The 16,101-nt window shown below is 38.5% G+C and overlaps 1 protein-coding gene across 2 annotated transcripts in view; it reads left to right on the forward strand.

Annotated features, from left to right (window-relative positions):
• The window catches only part of GCH1 (GTP cyclohydrolase 1), a 47,307-nt gene extending 31,483 nt beyond the window's left edge, over nucleotides 1-15,824 (forward strand). Inside the window, exons 4-6 of one of the 2 annotated variants that reach the window (XM_047079626.1) lie at nucleotides 12,174-12,205; nucleotides 13,148-13,232; nucleotides 14,139-15,824. In XM_047079626.1, the coding sequence (XP_046935582.1) occupies nucleotides 12,174-12,205; nucleotides 13,148-13,232; nucleotides 14,139-14,265 (244 nt within the window). In that variant the 3' untranslated portion in view covers nucleotides 14,266-15,824. The remainder of the gene's footprint in view (nucleotides 1-12,173; nucleotides 12,206-13,147; nucleotides 13,233-14,138) is intronic. The other variant, XM_047079628.1, reaches the window with a different exon arrangement.
• The last annotated feature ends 277 nt before the right edge of the window (nucleotides 15,825-16,101 follow it).

Consider the following 16,101-nt stretch of genomic DNA (forward strand, 5'->3'; position numbering starts at 1 on the left):
TTCTTACTCATTCCTCTTGGGATTAAGGAGAAAGTAGGTAGAAGAGAGAAATTTAACTTCCCTGGTTTCTGACCACATTCCTGCTTAGCACTCTCCATCAGACAGGGCTACTTGTACCATGAAAAGATGTTATTATGTCATAGCTGTAACTGCTTCACTGCAGTAAGGCTCTTAACACAAATCCAGAAACATCTTGCCACCTTTCAGTGATCTGTACCCAGTGGCAGTGCCGAGGGGTGGGTGGATGTTGGTGGTAATGGGAGGGGGCAAAAAATCCTACTTTAATTTCTATTAGCAGTCTCCTCCCTAGTAACTTACTCCCAAATAATAAAGTCATGTCAACTGCAAAAGAAGTGTCTGTACTAAAATTGGTTATTCTTACTGTTTGATAAGCCACAGTCTAAGTAAAACCAGCTTAGTTTCTGTGCAAACCTAGCTGCAGGCCCAGTCTGCTGGCACCCTCCCTTTCAGCAAGACTGCCAACCCTATGCCTTTCCTATATAGAAACTTGGGCACTGCTGATGCTTGTGTTACCTCCTTTCCTAGTGAAATGGAAAGATCTCAAATAATTAAGCTTTTAGGAAATAATACAAAGAAGTTAATGATTAGCATGGGGTTCGTCTTTACACTAATAGGATTAAACTTAAGGGAAAAAAAGGAACATGAAACTAAAGAACAGAGTGTATGTTACTTTCAGATATTTGTAAAGAAAAATTTGATTGAAGTGTTTATTAAACAGGAAAGAAAGCTAAGATTTTTATCCAGTTTATTTCTTATAAGAAGTGGAATATTTAGGGAATGAAGAGTCATAAAGAAAGCTGAATGTCTTAGCAAAACTTCACTGCTCATTTTAATCTTGTATGTGAAGTTTGTTATATGCTTGCCTTTAAACGAATGACCTTTTAGTGCCAGGGAAGTCAAATATCAAACAGTAAAGCCTTAAGTAACAAGAAAATGCCAGAAGTGAGTTGATCTGGTTTAACTCTAGTAGAATTCTAGAGTAAATGTAGTTTGAATAGAAATTCCTTTTGTTGGGATGCCTGGCTAGCTCAGTTGGTAGAGCCTGCCACTCTTGATCTTGGGGTTGTGAGTTTGAGCCCTGTGTTGGGTGTAGAGATTACTTAAAAATAAAATCTTAACAACAAAAAAAAAGAATTCATTTTGTTGCTAAATATCCATTGAACATGTATTCATTTTCTTGCCTTAGAATAATTGAGTGAACATAGTTAAATCTTGAATATAGAATTGAAGTGCCTCAGGTTAGCTGTGGTTCATCTATTTATTGAGTATCTACTGTGAAAGGGTGCTGTGTCAGCCATGATGACTGCTAGAGAGAAGTGGGACACAACCACTGCCCTCATGGAGGGTGGGCAAGATGAGGCAGCAGGTACCACAGAAATGCCTGGTTTGGAGCTCTGAGTTCAGAGGAGCCAAGATGACTGTGGCCTGGCAGGATTAAGGAGACCCAGAGGTGGAAAGCTGAGCAGAATTTTACGGGAAGAGGGGCCCCTGGGTGGCTCAGTTCGTTGAGTGTCGGACTTTGGCTCAGGTCATGATCTCGAGGTTTGTGGATTTTGAGCCCCACATCCGGCTGTGCGCTGACAGCTCAGAGACTGGAGTTTGTTTCAGATTCTATGTCTGCTTCTCTCTCTGCCCCTCCCCCACTCACGCTCTGTCCCTATATCTCAAAAATAAAATAAATGTTGAAAAAAATTAAGAAAGAAAGACCCGGAGGTGGAAACTGAGCAGAATTTTAAGGGAAGAGGGGCCCCTGGGTGGCTCAGCCGGTTATGCATCTGACTTCATCTCAGGTCATGATCTCAGGGTTCGTGAGTTCAAGCCCCACATTGAGCTCTGTGCTGTCTTCAGATCCTCTGCCCCACTCTCTCTCTGCCCCTCCCCTGCTTACATTCTCTCAAAAATAAATAAGACATTTAAAAAAAATCCTAAAGGGAAGAGAAATTCCTTTGGGTATGGTAAATGCGTAAGCAGAGGCAAGTCGATAGAGAGATTAACTGACAGAAGTAAGAGATGTAGGCAGGGATGACTGCAAGATCGTCAGAAAGGTAGGGTGGGCATTAGATTACAAGGAGGACATTATTTTTTCCTTTTTTCTCTATTATAAATGTTTATTTATTTTGAGAGAGCATGAGCAGAGGAGAGAGAGAGAGAGGAAGAGAGAAGCCCAAGCAGACTACACGCTGTCAGCTGTCAGTGCAGAGCCTGAGGCGGGCCTTTACCTGACAAACCAGGAGATGGTGACCAGAGCGGAAATCAAGAGTCAGATGCCCAACTGACTGAGCCACCCAGGTGCCCCTCTCTCTATTATAAAAATAACATACTTACCAGTTAAGCTTAAATACAAATGAGTGAGTAAAGGGAAAGCTTTCCTTTCTATTTCCATTACTCAAAGTTAAAACTAGACATTTCTTGTCTCTTGGCTAGAGATTGTCCTTCCAGAAAATTTCTATGCAAACACAAACATATATCACTTTAAGACTAGCAAAACAAAACAAAACAAAAAAGGGAGAGATCATACCCTACATTCTGTACTACAACTTGTGTTTTTTGTTTGTATTTTTAATTTTTTTAAGTAATCCCAAGGTGGGGGGGGGGCTTGAACTCACATACCTGAGATCAAGGGTCAGTCACATGCTCTACTGACTGAGCCAGCCAGGTGCCCCTTTGTGTTTTTGTTTTTGTTTTAATTAAAAAACCTTGGGGGCGCCTGGGTGGCGCAGTCGGTTAAGCGTCCGACTTCAGCCAGGTCACGATCTCGCGGTCCGCGAGTTCGAGCCCCGCGTCGGGCTCTGGGCTGATGGCTCAGAGCCTGGAGCCTGTTTCCGATTCTGTGTCTCCCTCTCTCTCTGCCCCTCCCCCGTTCATGCTCTGTCTCTCTCTGTCCCAAAAATAAATAAACGTTGAAAAAAAAAAAAAAAAAAAAAAAAAACCTTGAAGTCCTTTGGACACCTTTTAGTCCAGAAAGTCTGACTCCCTTTTAATGGCTACATAGTATTTCTTTAATTGTTTAATATAATTCATGTAATCAGTCTTTGATAGAGAGTTTACAGTTTAAGACTGTTGTCAAAAGAGGAGGGCACCTGTTGGGATGAGCACTGGGTGTTGTATGGAAACCAATTTGACAATAAATTTCATATTTTTAAAAAAAGTAGAAAAAATGCTTTGGTGAACATGTTTTGTATAGTGTAAATTACCGAAATTAAATTGTTGGGTTCAGGGTAGCCAAATTTTTGCTATTACTAAGTTGTTCTCTAAAAAAGAGCATATCAATTTATACTCTAATAATAGGTCAAAGGGTGTGTGTGTTTCTCCACTTTTGCCAACACTGAGTTTCATCACACTTTTTTTTAAAAAATTTTTTAGTGTTTATTTTTGAGAGAGAGAGAGACAGAGAGTGACAGCAAGGGAGAGGCAGAGAGAGAAAGGGAGACACAGAATCTGAAGCAGGCTCCAGGCTCCGAGCTGTCAGCACAGAGCCTGACTCAGGGCTTGAACTCACAAACCATGAGATCATGACCTGAGCCAAAGTTGGCCATCTAACTAACTAAGCCACCCAGGCGCCCCTCATCACACTTTTCTATCTTTGCCAAACTGATAAGTGGGATAGGGTACTTATTGTTTTAATTTGCACTTTTAAAACTTGCATTTTTTTTTTTAATTTTTTTTTTCAACGTTTATTTATTTTTGGGACAGAGAGAGACAGAGCATGAACGGGGGAGGGGCAGAGAGAGAGGGAGACACAGAATCGGAAACAGGCTCCAGGCTCTGAGCCATCAGCCCAGAGCCTGACGCGGGGCTCGAACTCCCGGACCGCGAGATCGTGACCTGGCTGAAGTCGGACGCTTAACCGACTGCGCCACCCAGGCACCCCAAACTTGCATTTTTTAAATAGAGTTTGAATCTTTATAGAAACTGCCTTCTCTTAGTTAGCCTTTGCTAATTTTTCCATTGGATTGCATATCTTTTTATTACTGATTTGTATGAGCTCTTTGAATGTTAAACCAGTTAGGTCAGGTGCTGCAAATAATTTTTCCAGGTTTGTCATTTGTCTTCTGTTTTTGTTTGATAATATCATTTTTCCATAAAGAAGTTTAAAATTTTTATGTAGTCATAAACTCATGTTTTTGGGTTATTTTTATGGCCTTATTTTTATATTTAAATCTTCACTCCATCTGGAATGTATTTTGGAGCAAGGAGTGAGAAGGAATCCATCCATTGCTGTTGTATGCTCACTGACCTCCTACAGCACCCCCACTTCCCTCCTGTTACCATGCTGCCTTCTTGCTATCCTTGCTGCCACTCTGTTGGGCCTTGCATATGTTCTTCTTGGATTATAAAACCCTGAACTCCTCCTTGCCTCTAATCTCTCTGCATCCTTAAATCTGCTCTCATACACTATTAGGATGTACTTTCTAAAGTGTGGATTTGATGTAGCTCCCCATAGCTTTTAAGATAAAGTTCAAACTCCTTACTTTAGCTGGCAAGTCCCACTGTGATCCAGCTCTACCCTCTGCTGCTTTTTTTGCTCTTTGCTCTAGCCATAGTTGAGAATTTGCAGCCTGGTGACAAGTCAAGTTATATGAAGGCATCAAAAATACTGTTAAGATTTGCAAGGGTTAAATTATACCATCTACCTGCAAAGGTGTCACCAGGTTACTTTCCCAGTTGTCATAGGAGGAGGAAGAGGAGAGAAAGCATAATGCAACACAGGAAACAGGACCTAACACAGATTTTATAAGTACCTAATCATGCCCCCTTTATTTAAAAAAAATTACAGGGATGCCTGTGTGGTTCAGTTGGTTAAGTGTCTGACTCTTGATTTTGGCTCAGGTCATGATCCCAGGGTCTTGGGATTGAGCCCCTCATTGGAAGTGCAGAGCCTGCCTGAGATTTTCTCTCTCCTTTCCTCTGCCCCTCCCCCACTCATGCTCACTCTCTCTAAAAAAAAAAAAATTACAAAAGCTGAAAATGCAAAATTTATCAAAGGAGACAAGGTGGGTCCTCTTATATTGAAGTTTGCATAATAAAAGTGGTCATGAATCTTTTTTTGTCAAATGGGTTCAAAACAGAACAGGAGCTAGATGAAATACATAGAGAAACTGACAAACTCCAAAGAAGTGAGTGGGAACACCAATTACCTCTCAATGTTTGATTGAGATGTACAAAAAAGGATATACAAAGCAGAGTAATAGGATTTTGGTCAAAAACTAGCTGTAACTTAAAAAAAATGAATAGACTATTGTGTAATAAGAAACTATATATTAATAAATTATTTTTAAAAACCAACTATTTGGAAGTTAAATTTCTTTTAAACTCCTTTGATGTGATAGAAAATCATAATGATACAAACACTGCATGTCAGTGTGTGCAATTCAAAGTAAAAAACTGCACTTTGAAATTAATACCAATCCTCTTCAAACTCTTCTAAAAAATAGAATAGGAGGGAATACTTTCAAATTCATTTCTCAAGGCCAGCATTAAACCTGATATTGAAACAGAAAATTATACAAGAAAACTATAAGCCAATATCCCAGACAAACATAGATATAAAAATTCTCAGCAAAATACCAGCAAACTGAATTGAACAATACATTAAAAGGATCATACACTCTGATCCAGGGGGATTTATTCCAGGCATACAAGGATGTTTCAACATATGCAGTGATAAACCACATTAACAAAATGAAGTATACGTCATATCGTAATCTCAACAGATGTAGAAAAACATTTGACAAAATTCATCCATCTGTGATGAAAACTCTCAACAAACTGGATATAAAGGCAATGTGCCTCAACATAATAAAGGCCATATATGAGAAGCCCATAGCTAATATCATAGTCAATGAGGAAAAGCTTTCAGCTAATATCAGGAACAACACAAGAACACCTGGATACCCTATTTCACCACTTTAATTCAATGTAGCATCAGAAATACTAGCCAGAGCAATACAACAAGAAAAAAGCATCAAGGTCAGAAAGGAAGAGACAAAACTGTCTCTATTTGCAGATGACATGATATTACATATAGAAAACCCTAAAGGAGCACCTGGGTGGCTCAGTCAGTTGAGTATCCAACTCTTGATTTCGGCTCAGGTCATGATCTCATGGTTCGTGGGATTGAGCCCCATGTTGGGCTCGGTGCTAACAGCATGGTGCCTGCTTGGGATTCTCTCCCTCTCTCTCTCTGCCCCTCCCTCATACATACTCCACACAATCTCACTGTCTCTGAAAATAAATAAATTTAAGAAAAAAACCTTAAAACTCCATCAAAAACCTGTTAGAACTAATAAATTATAAAGGATACAAATTAATATCCAGAAGTCAGTGTGTTTCTATACGTTAACAAACTGTCCAAGAAATTAAGAAAACAATCCTATTTACAATTGCACCAATACCTAGGAATAAATTTTATCAAAGAGGTGATATATCTGTACACTGAAAACTGTAAGACATTAATGAGAGAAACTGAAGAAGATACAAATAAATATCTCATGTTATTGGATTAAAAGAATTAATATTGTCAAAATGTCCATGCTACCTAAAATAATCTACAGGTTCAATGCAATCCCTTTCAAAATTCCAACAGCATTTTCACAGAAATAGAAAAAATGATCCTAAAATTTGTATGGAACCACAAAGGACCCTGAATAGTCAAAGCCATCTTGAGAAAGAACAAAAAAGCTGGAGGTATCACACTTTATGATTTTAAACTAAATTACAAAGCTATAAAATCAAACTAGAATGGCAACGACATATAAACAGACATATAGGCCAAAGGTATGGAATAGAGAGCTCAGAAATAAACCCATGCGTATATGACCAGTTTATGACAAAGGAGCAAGGAATGGAGAAAGGATAGTCTCTTCAACAAATGGTATTGGGGGGGCACCTGGCTGGCTCAGTAGGTAGAGTGTGTGATTCTTCATCTTGGGTTCATGAGTTTGAGCTCCATGTTGGGTGCAGAAATTACTAAAAAAAAAATCAATGAACTTTAAAAAATGGTGTTAGGAAAACTGGATACCTTTCTTATACTATACACAGAAATCCACTCAAAACAGATTGAACATAAGACCTAAAACCATAAAACTAGAAGAAAACATGGGGGTAAGCTCCTTGACAATGGTTTTGGTGATGATTTTCTGGAAAAGTAAAAGCAACAAAATAAAAAATAAATAAGTGGGACTGCATCAAACTAAAAGACTTCTGCATAGCAAAGGAAACCATGAAAAAGCAACCTACAGAATGGGAGAAAATATTTCCAAGTTACATAACTGGTAAGGGGTTAATGTGCAAAAAAATATAAAGAACTCCTACAACACAATAGCAAAGAAACAATCCAATTTTTAACAATGGGCAAATGAACTGAAAAGACATTTCTCCAAAGAAGTTATACATATGGCCAACAGGTAAGTGAAAGGTGCTCAATTTCACTAATCATTAAGGAAATGCAAATCAAAACCACAATGACATATCACCTCATATCTGTTAGCATGGCTACAGAATTATAAAAAAGATATAAGTATTGGTGGGACTGTGGAGAAAAGGGAATCCTTGTACTTTCTTGGTGGGAATGTAAACTGGTGCAGCCTCTATGGAAAACAGTATGGGGATTTTTCAAAAAATTAAAAATAGAACTAGCATATGATTCCGCAATCCTACTTGTGGGTATATATCCAAAGGAAATAAAGATAGAATATTGAAGAGATATCTGTACTCCAGTGTTCATTGTTCTTACTGGGGGAAAAAAAAAGATAAATATGTGAGGTGATGGGTGTATTGACTAGATGGGATTTTTCCACAGTGCATCATATATCAAATCACAGTCTACACTTTAAATATCTTACATACACTTGTAAATATCTTTATAATTTTTATGTCAATTATATCTCAGTAAAGATGAAAATTTTAAAAACCTGCACTTTGGAGATAAATTTTTAGCCACAAATGCTTTCATTATTAAATAAGAAACACTACAGGGGCGCCTGGGTGGCTCAGTGGGTTGAGCGACTGACTTCGGCTCAAGTCATGATCTCACAGCTTGTGAGTTTGAGCCCCGCGTCGGGCTCTGTGCTGACAGCTTGGAGCCTGGAGCCTGCTTTGGATTCTGTGTCTCCCTCTCCCTCTGCCCCTAACCTACTTGCATTCTGTCTCTGTCTCTCTCAAAAATAAATAAACATTAAAAAAATTTTTTTTAAAAGAAACACTACAAGTAAATTAAGCATCCAATATTTTTTTTAAAGAAAAAGAAATTGTAAAGCAAGCTTAATAGAACAAATGGGAAAGAAGAAAATCAAATGATTAAATTAGAAAATTAAAAAAGAATAGAAAACATAAACCCAAAATATCATACATCATAGATTGCTTAGAAGTCTGAGAGGAGAAAGATTTATACCTAGAAATGAGAGGCTATGTAACTAAAAGTATGTTTTAGAAACTTTACATCTTAAGTTAAAAAAAAAAAAAAGATGGAGAAGGGAATGAACCAAGAGTTGGAAAACTTATATAGACTAGTAACCATTAGAAAAAGTCAAAGTAATGTGAGTTGGGTGGGAGGGAAAGGAGTGGATGGTCAATTTAATAGGCAACTTCCAAGTAACCACTAATTCCAATGTTGCATAAATTATTCAGGTAAACCTGAAAAGCTATACAATTAATTTGATAAAGCTACCTATTCCTGGTAAAAGTCTGATAAAGCTAGCATTTAAAAAGATTATAGACTAATCTCACTTATAAATGTAGTTGTAAAAATCCTAAATACCAAAAACAAAAAAACCCCAAAAAACTCCTCTAACAGGCACAAGTATTGTTTTCATCATGACCCAAGGAGGTTAACTCCAAGAACTATAGATTCTGGGAGTATGGTAAACTAGATGGTAATGATATCCCTCCTAGTATAGCATACGGAGATATAATGTGTGTGAACATTTCAAACATTGGTGGAAGTGTAAGCAATTCCAGTGAGAATTCACAAGAATTAGCTGGCACTAGAGTCAAAGTCAGGCTTCTGTCCTCCCTATCCCACCCCAAATTGGGAGAGATGTTACCTGTTAGCTTTGTTCTGGGGAGTGCAAGAAAAAGAACCCATAACTATGTATTCACAAGGATTTGGGTTCAAAATTCACATCACCATGTGTGGTCCTCAGAAAACCCAAGGCAGTAATTTAATTTCAGAGGTTGCCAATGAGGTAGCCTTCCAGCACCTGGCAGAGACAAGTGCTCATTCTCTGATGCACTTTTATTTAAGCTTCAAAGAATTCCAAGGAGCATGAGTTCACCAAAAGTAAAAACAAAAAAAAAAAAACACAAACCTACCGTGGGTCAGAGTCAGATGAAACAAATAGTCAAACAGGGAAGAGACTGAAGCTAGCAGATGCAGAATATACAACGAATACGTTAGAAAATAAGAGTACCGAAAGTTTGGCAAATTTTCAGAATTAGATTAAAAAAACAAAACTTCTGGGGCGCCTGGGTGGCTCAGTCGGTTAAGCGTCTGACTTCGGCTCAGGTCATGATCTTAACGGTTTGTGAGTTTGAGCCCCATGTCGGGCTCTGTGCTGACAGCTCAGAGCCTGGAGCCTGCTTCCGATTCTGTGTCTCCCTCTCTCTCTGCCCCTCCCCTGTTCATGCTCTGTCCCTCTCTGTCTCAAAAAAAAAAAAAAGGTTCTTCTTATAAAAAAAAAAAAAACTTCTAGGAAAAAAAGTGATAATTGGATTGAAGCCCAATACAGTTACATTAAATAGCAGGTTAGACACAGTAAAAAATAGTGAACTAGAAGAAAGGTCTGAAGAAATTGCACAGAATGTAACACAGAGGGCTAGGTGGAAAATATGAGTGAGAATGTAAGAGATATGGAAGACTGAGGAGGTCTACTATGTCCTTGATTGAAATTCCTGGAGATCACAGAGGTAATGGGGTAGGTGCAATATTAGAGAAGGTAATGGCTGAAAAGGTTTGGGGAGCATATGGAAAAAAACATAGTCTTTAGATTTAGGGACCCTAATGAATCCCAAACAGGGCAAATAAAATTAAACCCCCATCTGACACAACATAAAAAACCTCAGGGTACACATTCTGAAATGTCATAAAAGCAGTGGCAGAGAAAAATATTATCTAAGGGGGTAATGACAATTAGACTGATGATTGTTTGCTAATGGCAACGTTAAAACGCAAATATCAGTGTCAAATTAGAATTCTTTCTTTTTAATATTTGCTTATTTTTGAGAGAGAGTGTGAGTGTGGGGAGGGACAGAGAGAGAGGCGGGGGGGAGACTCAGAATCCAAAGCAGATTCCAGGCTCTGAGCTATCAGCACAGAGCCCGGCATGGGGCTTGAACTCACAAACTGCAAGATCATGACCTGAGCCAAAGTCAGACACTCAACCGACTGAGCCACCCAGGTGCCCCTAGAATTCTACTTTCAACAAATACCTCTCAACAAATTATCTTCAAGGAAGAGGGCAAAATAAAGATTTTTTTTTTTAAATTCAGGGAAGCTATATGATTATTTTTAATGCTGAGAAGACAGAGATTCAATGCCTACTTCTTACTTAAAAATGAAAAATGAATAAACTAGGAATAAATTATAAACTCTCTGAGCACAGGGGCCCTGCTTATCACATAATCATACATGTAGAAGGCACTCAATTAATGATCTACATGAATGGCTTTCCTTTGGCAGGAGAGTGGCTATCTGCCAGAAACAGGCAGGCATCATGGGTGATAGCAAATGTTAGAGGCATTCCTGTTAAAGTGTAGAGCAAAATATGGATGCCTAATATTATCACTGTTGTCTAATGTTGTACCTGAAATTCTCGAGAGAAAGAAATGACTATGAGCAGGAAGACATTACTAATTTTTATTTTATTTATTTATTTAAAGTGTATTTTTGAGAGAGAGAGGGAAGGAGAGCACACGCAGCTGGGGAGGGGCAGAGAGAGAGGGAGACAGATTATCCCAAGCGGACTCCACACTGTCAGCATGGAGTGCGATGCAGGCTCCATCTCATGAACTGTCAGATTGTGACCTGGGCTGAAATCAAGACGGAGCCACCCAGGCACCCCGACATTACTAATTTTTAAATTAATGGCATCTCCTATTAATACAACAGAAAATAATCAGCTGGAGAACTGTCAGAAGAAATATATAGAAAGATTTGGTCCGGAAGAAATGAGACCTATCCAGGAGCTTGAATACCATCCTTCCTCAGGTTTTTGTTCAAAATTGAAAACATGTATTCCTTCAATGTTATAAATCTACTAGAAACACGAAGAAGAATCAGGGTGGCTCCTGCCTTCAGGATGAGTGGTAAACAGGGTGGCATACCCATTACTGACTTTATTGGCTGTAATGGATATAAAGGAACAACTTTTCAGTTTTATCTGAGCAGCATAGTGGTGGGAGGAAGAGCCATAAAGTGCCTCATAGGTGAGGTGATCCTTAAATTGAGTCCAAATTCAGGACTAAAAAGCCAAATTTTGAAAAAAAGATCCTTAACATGAATTGTTATCCTCAAATGAGTAATTCACGTGGCCATCTTTACATTTCACAAGTTAGAGTGAAAGATGTTGAAAGTGGAAAATCCATCACTTGACAGATTGTGTTATAAGCTAAGATCAGGAGGCTTTTAATTTGGGGAGTTAATCGTATTGAGTGCTTATATAGATCTATCTTATAAAGAGATGTCTGAAGACGTCTGTTCAGTTCTAATCTGATTATCCTAATAGGTTTAGTGGGTACAATAGTTGACAGTGGCCTGCTATTAATTAACAAATAGTCTTTTATTTTTAACTTGAACTTTAAGCTGTGATTAAACAATATGACTAATTAGAACACTTGAGACTTGGCCTAAAATTGATGACTTGGGAGCTCTAAACTTACGTCCCATTGTGTTTTTCCTAAGTGAATATTCATCTAATTCTCTCTCTTTGGGGACATTGGGAAGTACCACTCTGTGTCATGCTTAGTGGTCTCCTCAAGACCCTCCCTCTTCTCATTTCCATTAGTTTTTGTATCTTTTCCCCTCTTAGAAGATTCAATCTCCTGCCCACACCCTACAATTGCTTCAATAAAGTCCTTTTAGTCTTTTGAAGAAGCCTTATGAATTCCACTTCAAACTAATTTATGATTAACTAAAACGATTCTTTCTTTTCTAGGATTGTAGAAATCTATAGTAGACGATTACAAGGTAAACTTTTAAACATTTATTTACAGAAAAACATTTTTTTTCTTAAGGAAAAAGTATTTTTGGTTGTTGTTCTTATTTCAAGTAGAATACATGCGACTTACCAAAATCAAAACCTCATAGGAATATAAGATAGAAAGAGAAAGTCTGCAGTGTTTCAAGCCTCCAGAAGAAATCATTGATGTATTTGCACACTCCTTCGTATTTCATGCATCTACCAACATTTTGAAATCAATTTATTTTTATTATATTTTTAAATGTCCTCATATTGTATGTAATGGGCTTCACTTTTTTCCCCCTATTTTTTTTCACTTAACAAATAAAACATTTTTTTTTTCCCCACATGCACATAACTATCTCATTGATTTTGCTGGCTGTTTAGCATTCCATTGTACGGCTGTGCTGGGGCTTGATTTAACCATTTCCTGCTCTAATAGATGTTTGAAAATTTTGTCAGTTTTCAAATAGATGCAGTGCTGCAGTGAACACTCTTAATGTGTTTTCAGAGATGAGTTGTTTATTCAGCACAGGAACTGCATTGCATAGGTTAAATGGTTGGTCTCCAGCTTTACATACAATTCAATACTTGGACTGTAGCGCCTTTGTTAATAATGTTGCGAGCTACTTGTTCATTTGCATGGAGGTGCTTGTTATCAATATTCTGTTGGTCTCACTGCACACCTAAGAGACAGCTGTCATTCTTACCATTCCCTCCAGTGGTGCTGAGCCCCCGTCAGTACTTATTCTGCAGGTGAGGGAATTGAACAGCTGCCCCCTGTGGGCCAGGCAGCAGACAAAGCAAACTGGGAAAAGCTGGTGTGCCTTGGCTCTGAAACCTCACAGAAGTCTGCTTTTTAAGACTTCAGATATTCTAAAGACAACAAATACTCTAAAGACGGCTGGGTGTGTCAGACTCCTAAACCAAGCTTCTTGTCACACCCACAGTTCAAGAGCGTCTTACAAAACAAATCGCGGTAGCCATCACAGAAGCCTTGCGGCCCGCTGGAGTTGGGGTGGTGGTGGAAGCAACGTAAGTCTATGTTTGCCTTTCATAATGTCCTTGTGGTGCATGGAAATGATATTTAGTGCTGCTCTTTTCCCAGCGCTGGGTGGTGGCACACAATTGACACTGTCCCATTTTCTGTCTCTGAGACTGAAGCTTTTTTTTAACCTCTTTCATTTACTGTGTTGTTGATATAGGAACCTGGGTACAGGAGACAGGCTTTGTTTTGTTTTTGGTGAGGGTTATGGAGGTGTAGGGAGTCATCCGTGTAGTGATTTGTGCAACCGTGGCATTTTATGTCTTCTCTTGATTTCTTCTTTAGCTCTTTGTTGCTCTATGCAGACTTTTCCTGATATTTTGTCACGCGTTTTAAAAAATGGAGCTAAGACTGTGTGCACAGGGCACCTGAAGACACTTATTTAAGTGAGAATGAATTATGGGAATTGCGCACATCTTCTCCACTCTCCTGGCATGGCATGAGCTCTGTGCTGTGCATGCTGTCTGGCCTCATCAGGTTGCTTAGGCTCACTGTGGTCACCATTCTCTGGATTCGCCTGGTGAGACCAGCATACTTCAGTGTTTCTCCTAGCACCTAAGCTAGCATTGTGTTGTCTGGGTCCTAAAGATTATTCAAGTGAAAATTCTGTATTTCTTTTTATCCAGAAGTTGTTGTATTTCTGCGGACCCCTTGTAGTATTTTCACAAGAAAGAAAATTCCTTTTTTTCCCCTTCTGCTAGATGCATCAAAGACTCAGCCACTGAGAAACTTAATGAAAACTTCAGGTCAAATCTGTCTAAGAAGTGATATTGGATACAGCTGGTAGCTGTGAACTCAGTATAATCAGATTTAACTTTTTGGCTTGCTTCTTACTTTAAAAACCAAACCAGCAACTGTCGATTTCTTTAAGCCACCTCTGTTGTCTTGTTTTGTAGACACATGTGTATGGTAATGCGAGGGGTACAGAAAATGAACAGCAAAACTGTGACCAGCACGATGTTGGGTGTGTTCCGGGAAGATCCAAAGACTCGGGAAGAGTTTCTAACTCTCATTAAGAGCTGAACTTCAGCGTGTGTCCTGTGGTTTGCAGATTGTGCCACTAGAAACATTGTTTGTCTGGTCTTAACTGTTTGTACATTCTGTTTCCAGTTGTTACAGATGTGAACTTTATCCCTTGTCACTAATTGTGTTTAATAATTATTTATAGAAATGAAATAAAAATAATTAATAAAGGGGTGAGCCCTCTACTTTCTTCTTGCCACCTTTTAGTGGTAACTGTCAAGGAAACTGCCAAATAGTGTAAGTTACATGCACAAAATCACTGCCATTTGGATAACCACTGGGTGCTGGAAAGGAAGAAAAACTCAAGTATTTTGTTCAAATACTATGGTAATTGGGTTCATAAGCGTAGGAATTTTGGGAATGGGAGGAAATTATGGCCAATATACTGTTTTTTTTTCCCCCTCCCCAAACAAAAATGGTATAGTGCTTAAAATAATCCCTGCACAGCATGCAGCATTGCTCTGCAAACACGAAGTCCAACAGGCTCCACCATGATCACATTTCATAAACTGCCAGGGCACTTTATTTTTTATATATTTATTTTTTAACTGTCCAGTTATAATGTTAGTCATGAAAGGGAAGGTGGTAGGATATCTATGTTTTTGATTTTACTGTCACGTTTCTACTTTCTGTTCTTTTTTAAATTCAAGTACAAAGAATTTGTTCCTTTTGTTTACGAATGTAAATGGGAATACATGTCAACATACAGGGATTTAGACATTTAACTCTCTGTGCCTTGATGCGAATATCACACCACTTAGAGTGTAGCTACCTTTGCCATTTTTTTAAAAAGCCATTATTTTATGAGACTTAAGTACCAACACTGCAAATAACTAGTCCTCACAATTTTACCTTTAGAAGTCTCTTGCAAGCTTACTTTGTGTATTCCTTGTAGATGCCTCAAAACTTTTTTTAAAGTCTTATCAAGTATTTTTCTATGTATTTCCAGAAACTTTTGAGAATGTCCATCATTTTCAGGTCTGCAGAACCATAGCTTCTGTGAATATGAAAGATGGCAGAATGAACTAACCATGGACTGCATTGTGACCGATATCCAATGTTTAATGAAAGCTGCATTGTTGGTGCCTATGAAAATGCACTGTAATTTTCTGGAATTACTGGAAAATATAGGAAGCCCCCATATTGGCTCCTCTTGTGGTCCCTGTGGGTCTTGTCTTCAGTGTAACTGTTCAAGTGGTATATAGGTCTTTTCTTCCAGGAAGCTCTTGCCTTATTAATGACTACCTGAAATTTCCTCCACTGGGGCAGTGTGGGCCAAATTAAAACAACAAAGAAAAAACCCAACTCCCCTGCAAAAACACAACCACAGTCATTCCATGGAAAAGTCTCTTATTTGGTTGACCTCATGCTCTTCAGATTTATTCTGTTACCTTAAGAACTAATTGCAGTGCTTTCTTTAACCTTGATGGTCCTAAATCTGCCACTTTGATGTCATTTGACTTATGATGGGACACGGTGGCAGAAGTGCTGTTTATTTATTTATTTAAGTTTATTTATTTATTTGAGAGAGAGAGTGAACGCACATGCGCAGAGTAGGAGCAGAGAGAGAGAGAGGGAGAGAGAAAATCCCAAGCAGTCTCTGCTCTGTCAACACAGAGCCCTATGCAGGGCTTGATCTCACAAACCCATGAGATCATGACCTGAGCTGAAACCAAGAGTTGTTTGCTTAACCAACTGAGCCACCCAGACGCCCCCAGAAGTAATGTTTAAAAAAAAAAAATTCTTCCCTACTTCTATTTTCTATATTTTTCTATACTTGGAGTTTCTGAAATACAGTGTTAATTCATTCTGAGTTCCTTTAAAAAAATCTAATCT

The sequence above is a fragment of the Lynx rufus genome, unplaced genomic scaffold (assembly GCF_022079265.1).
Source record: "Lynx rufus isolate CCGP_SWC_20201006 ecotype Redwood Valley unplaced genomic scaffold, mLynRuf1.p SCAF_17, whole genome shotgun sequence".
Lineage (NCBI taxonomy): Eukaryota > Metazoa > Chordata > Mammalia > Carnivora > Felidae > Lynx > Lynx rufus.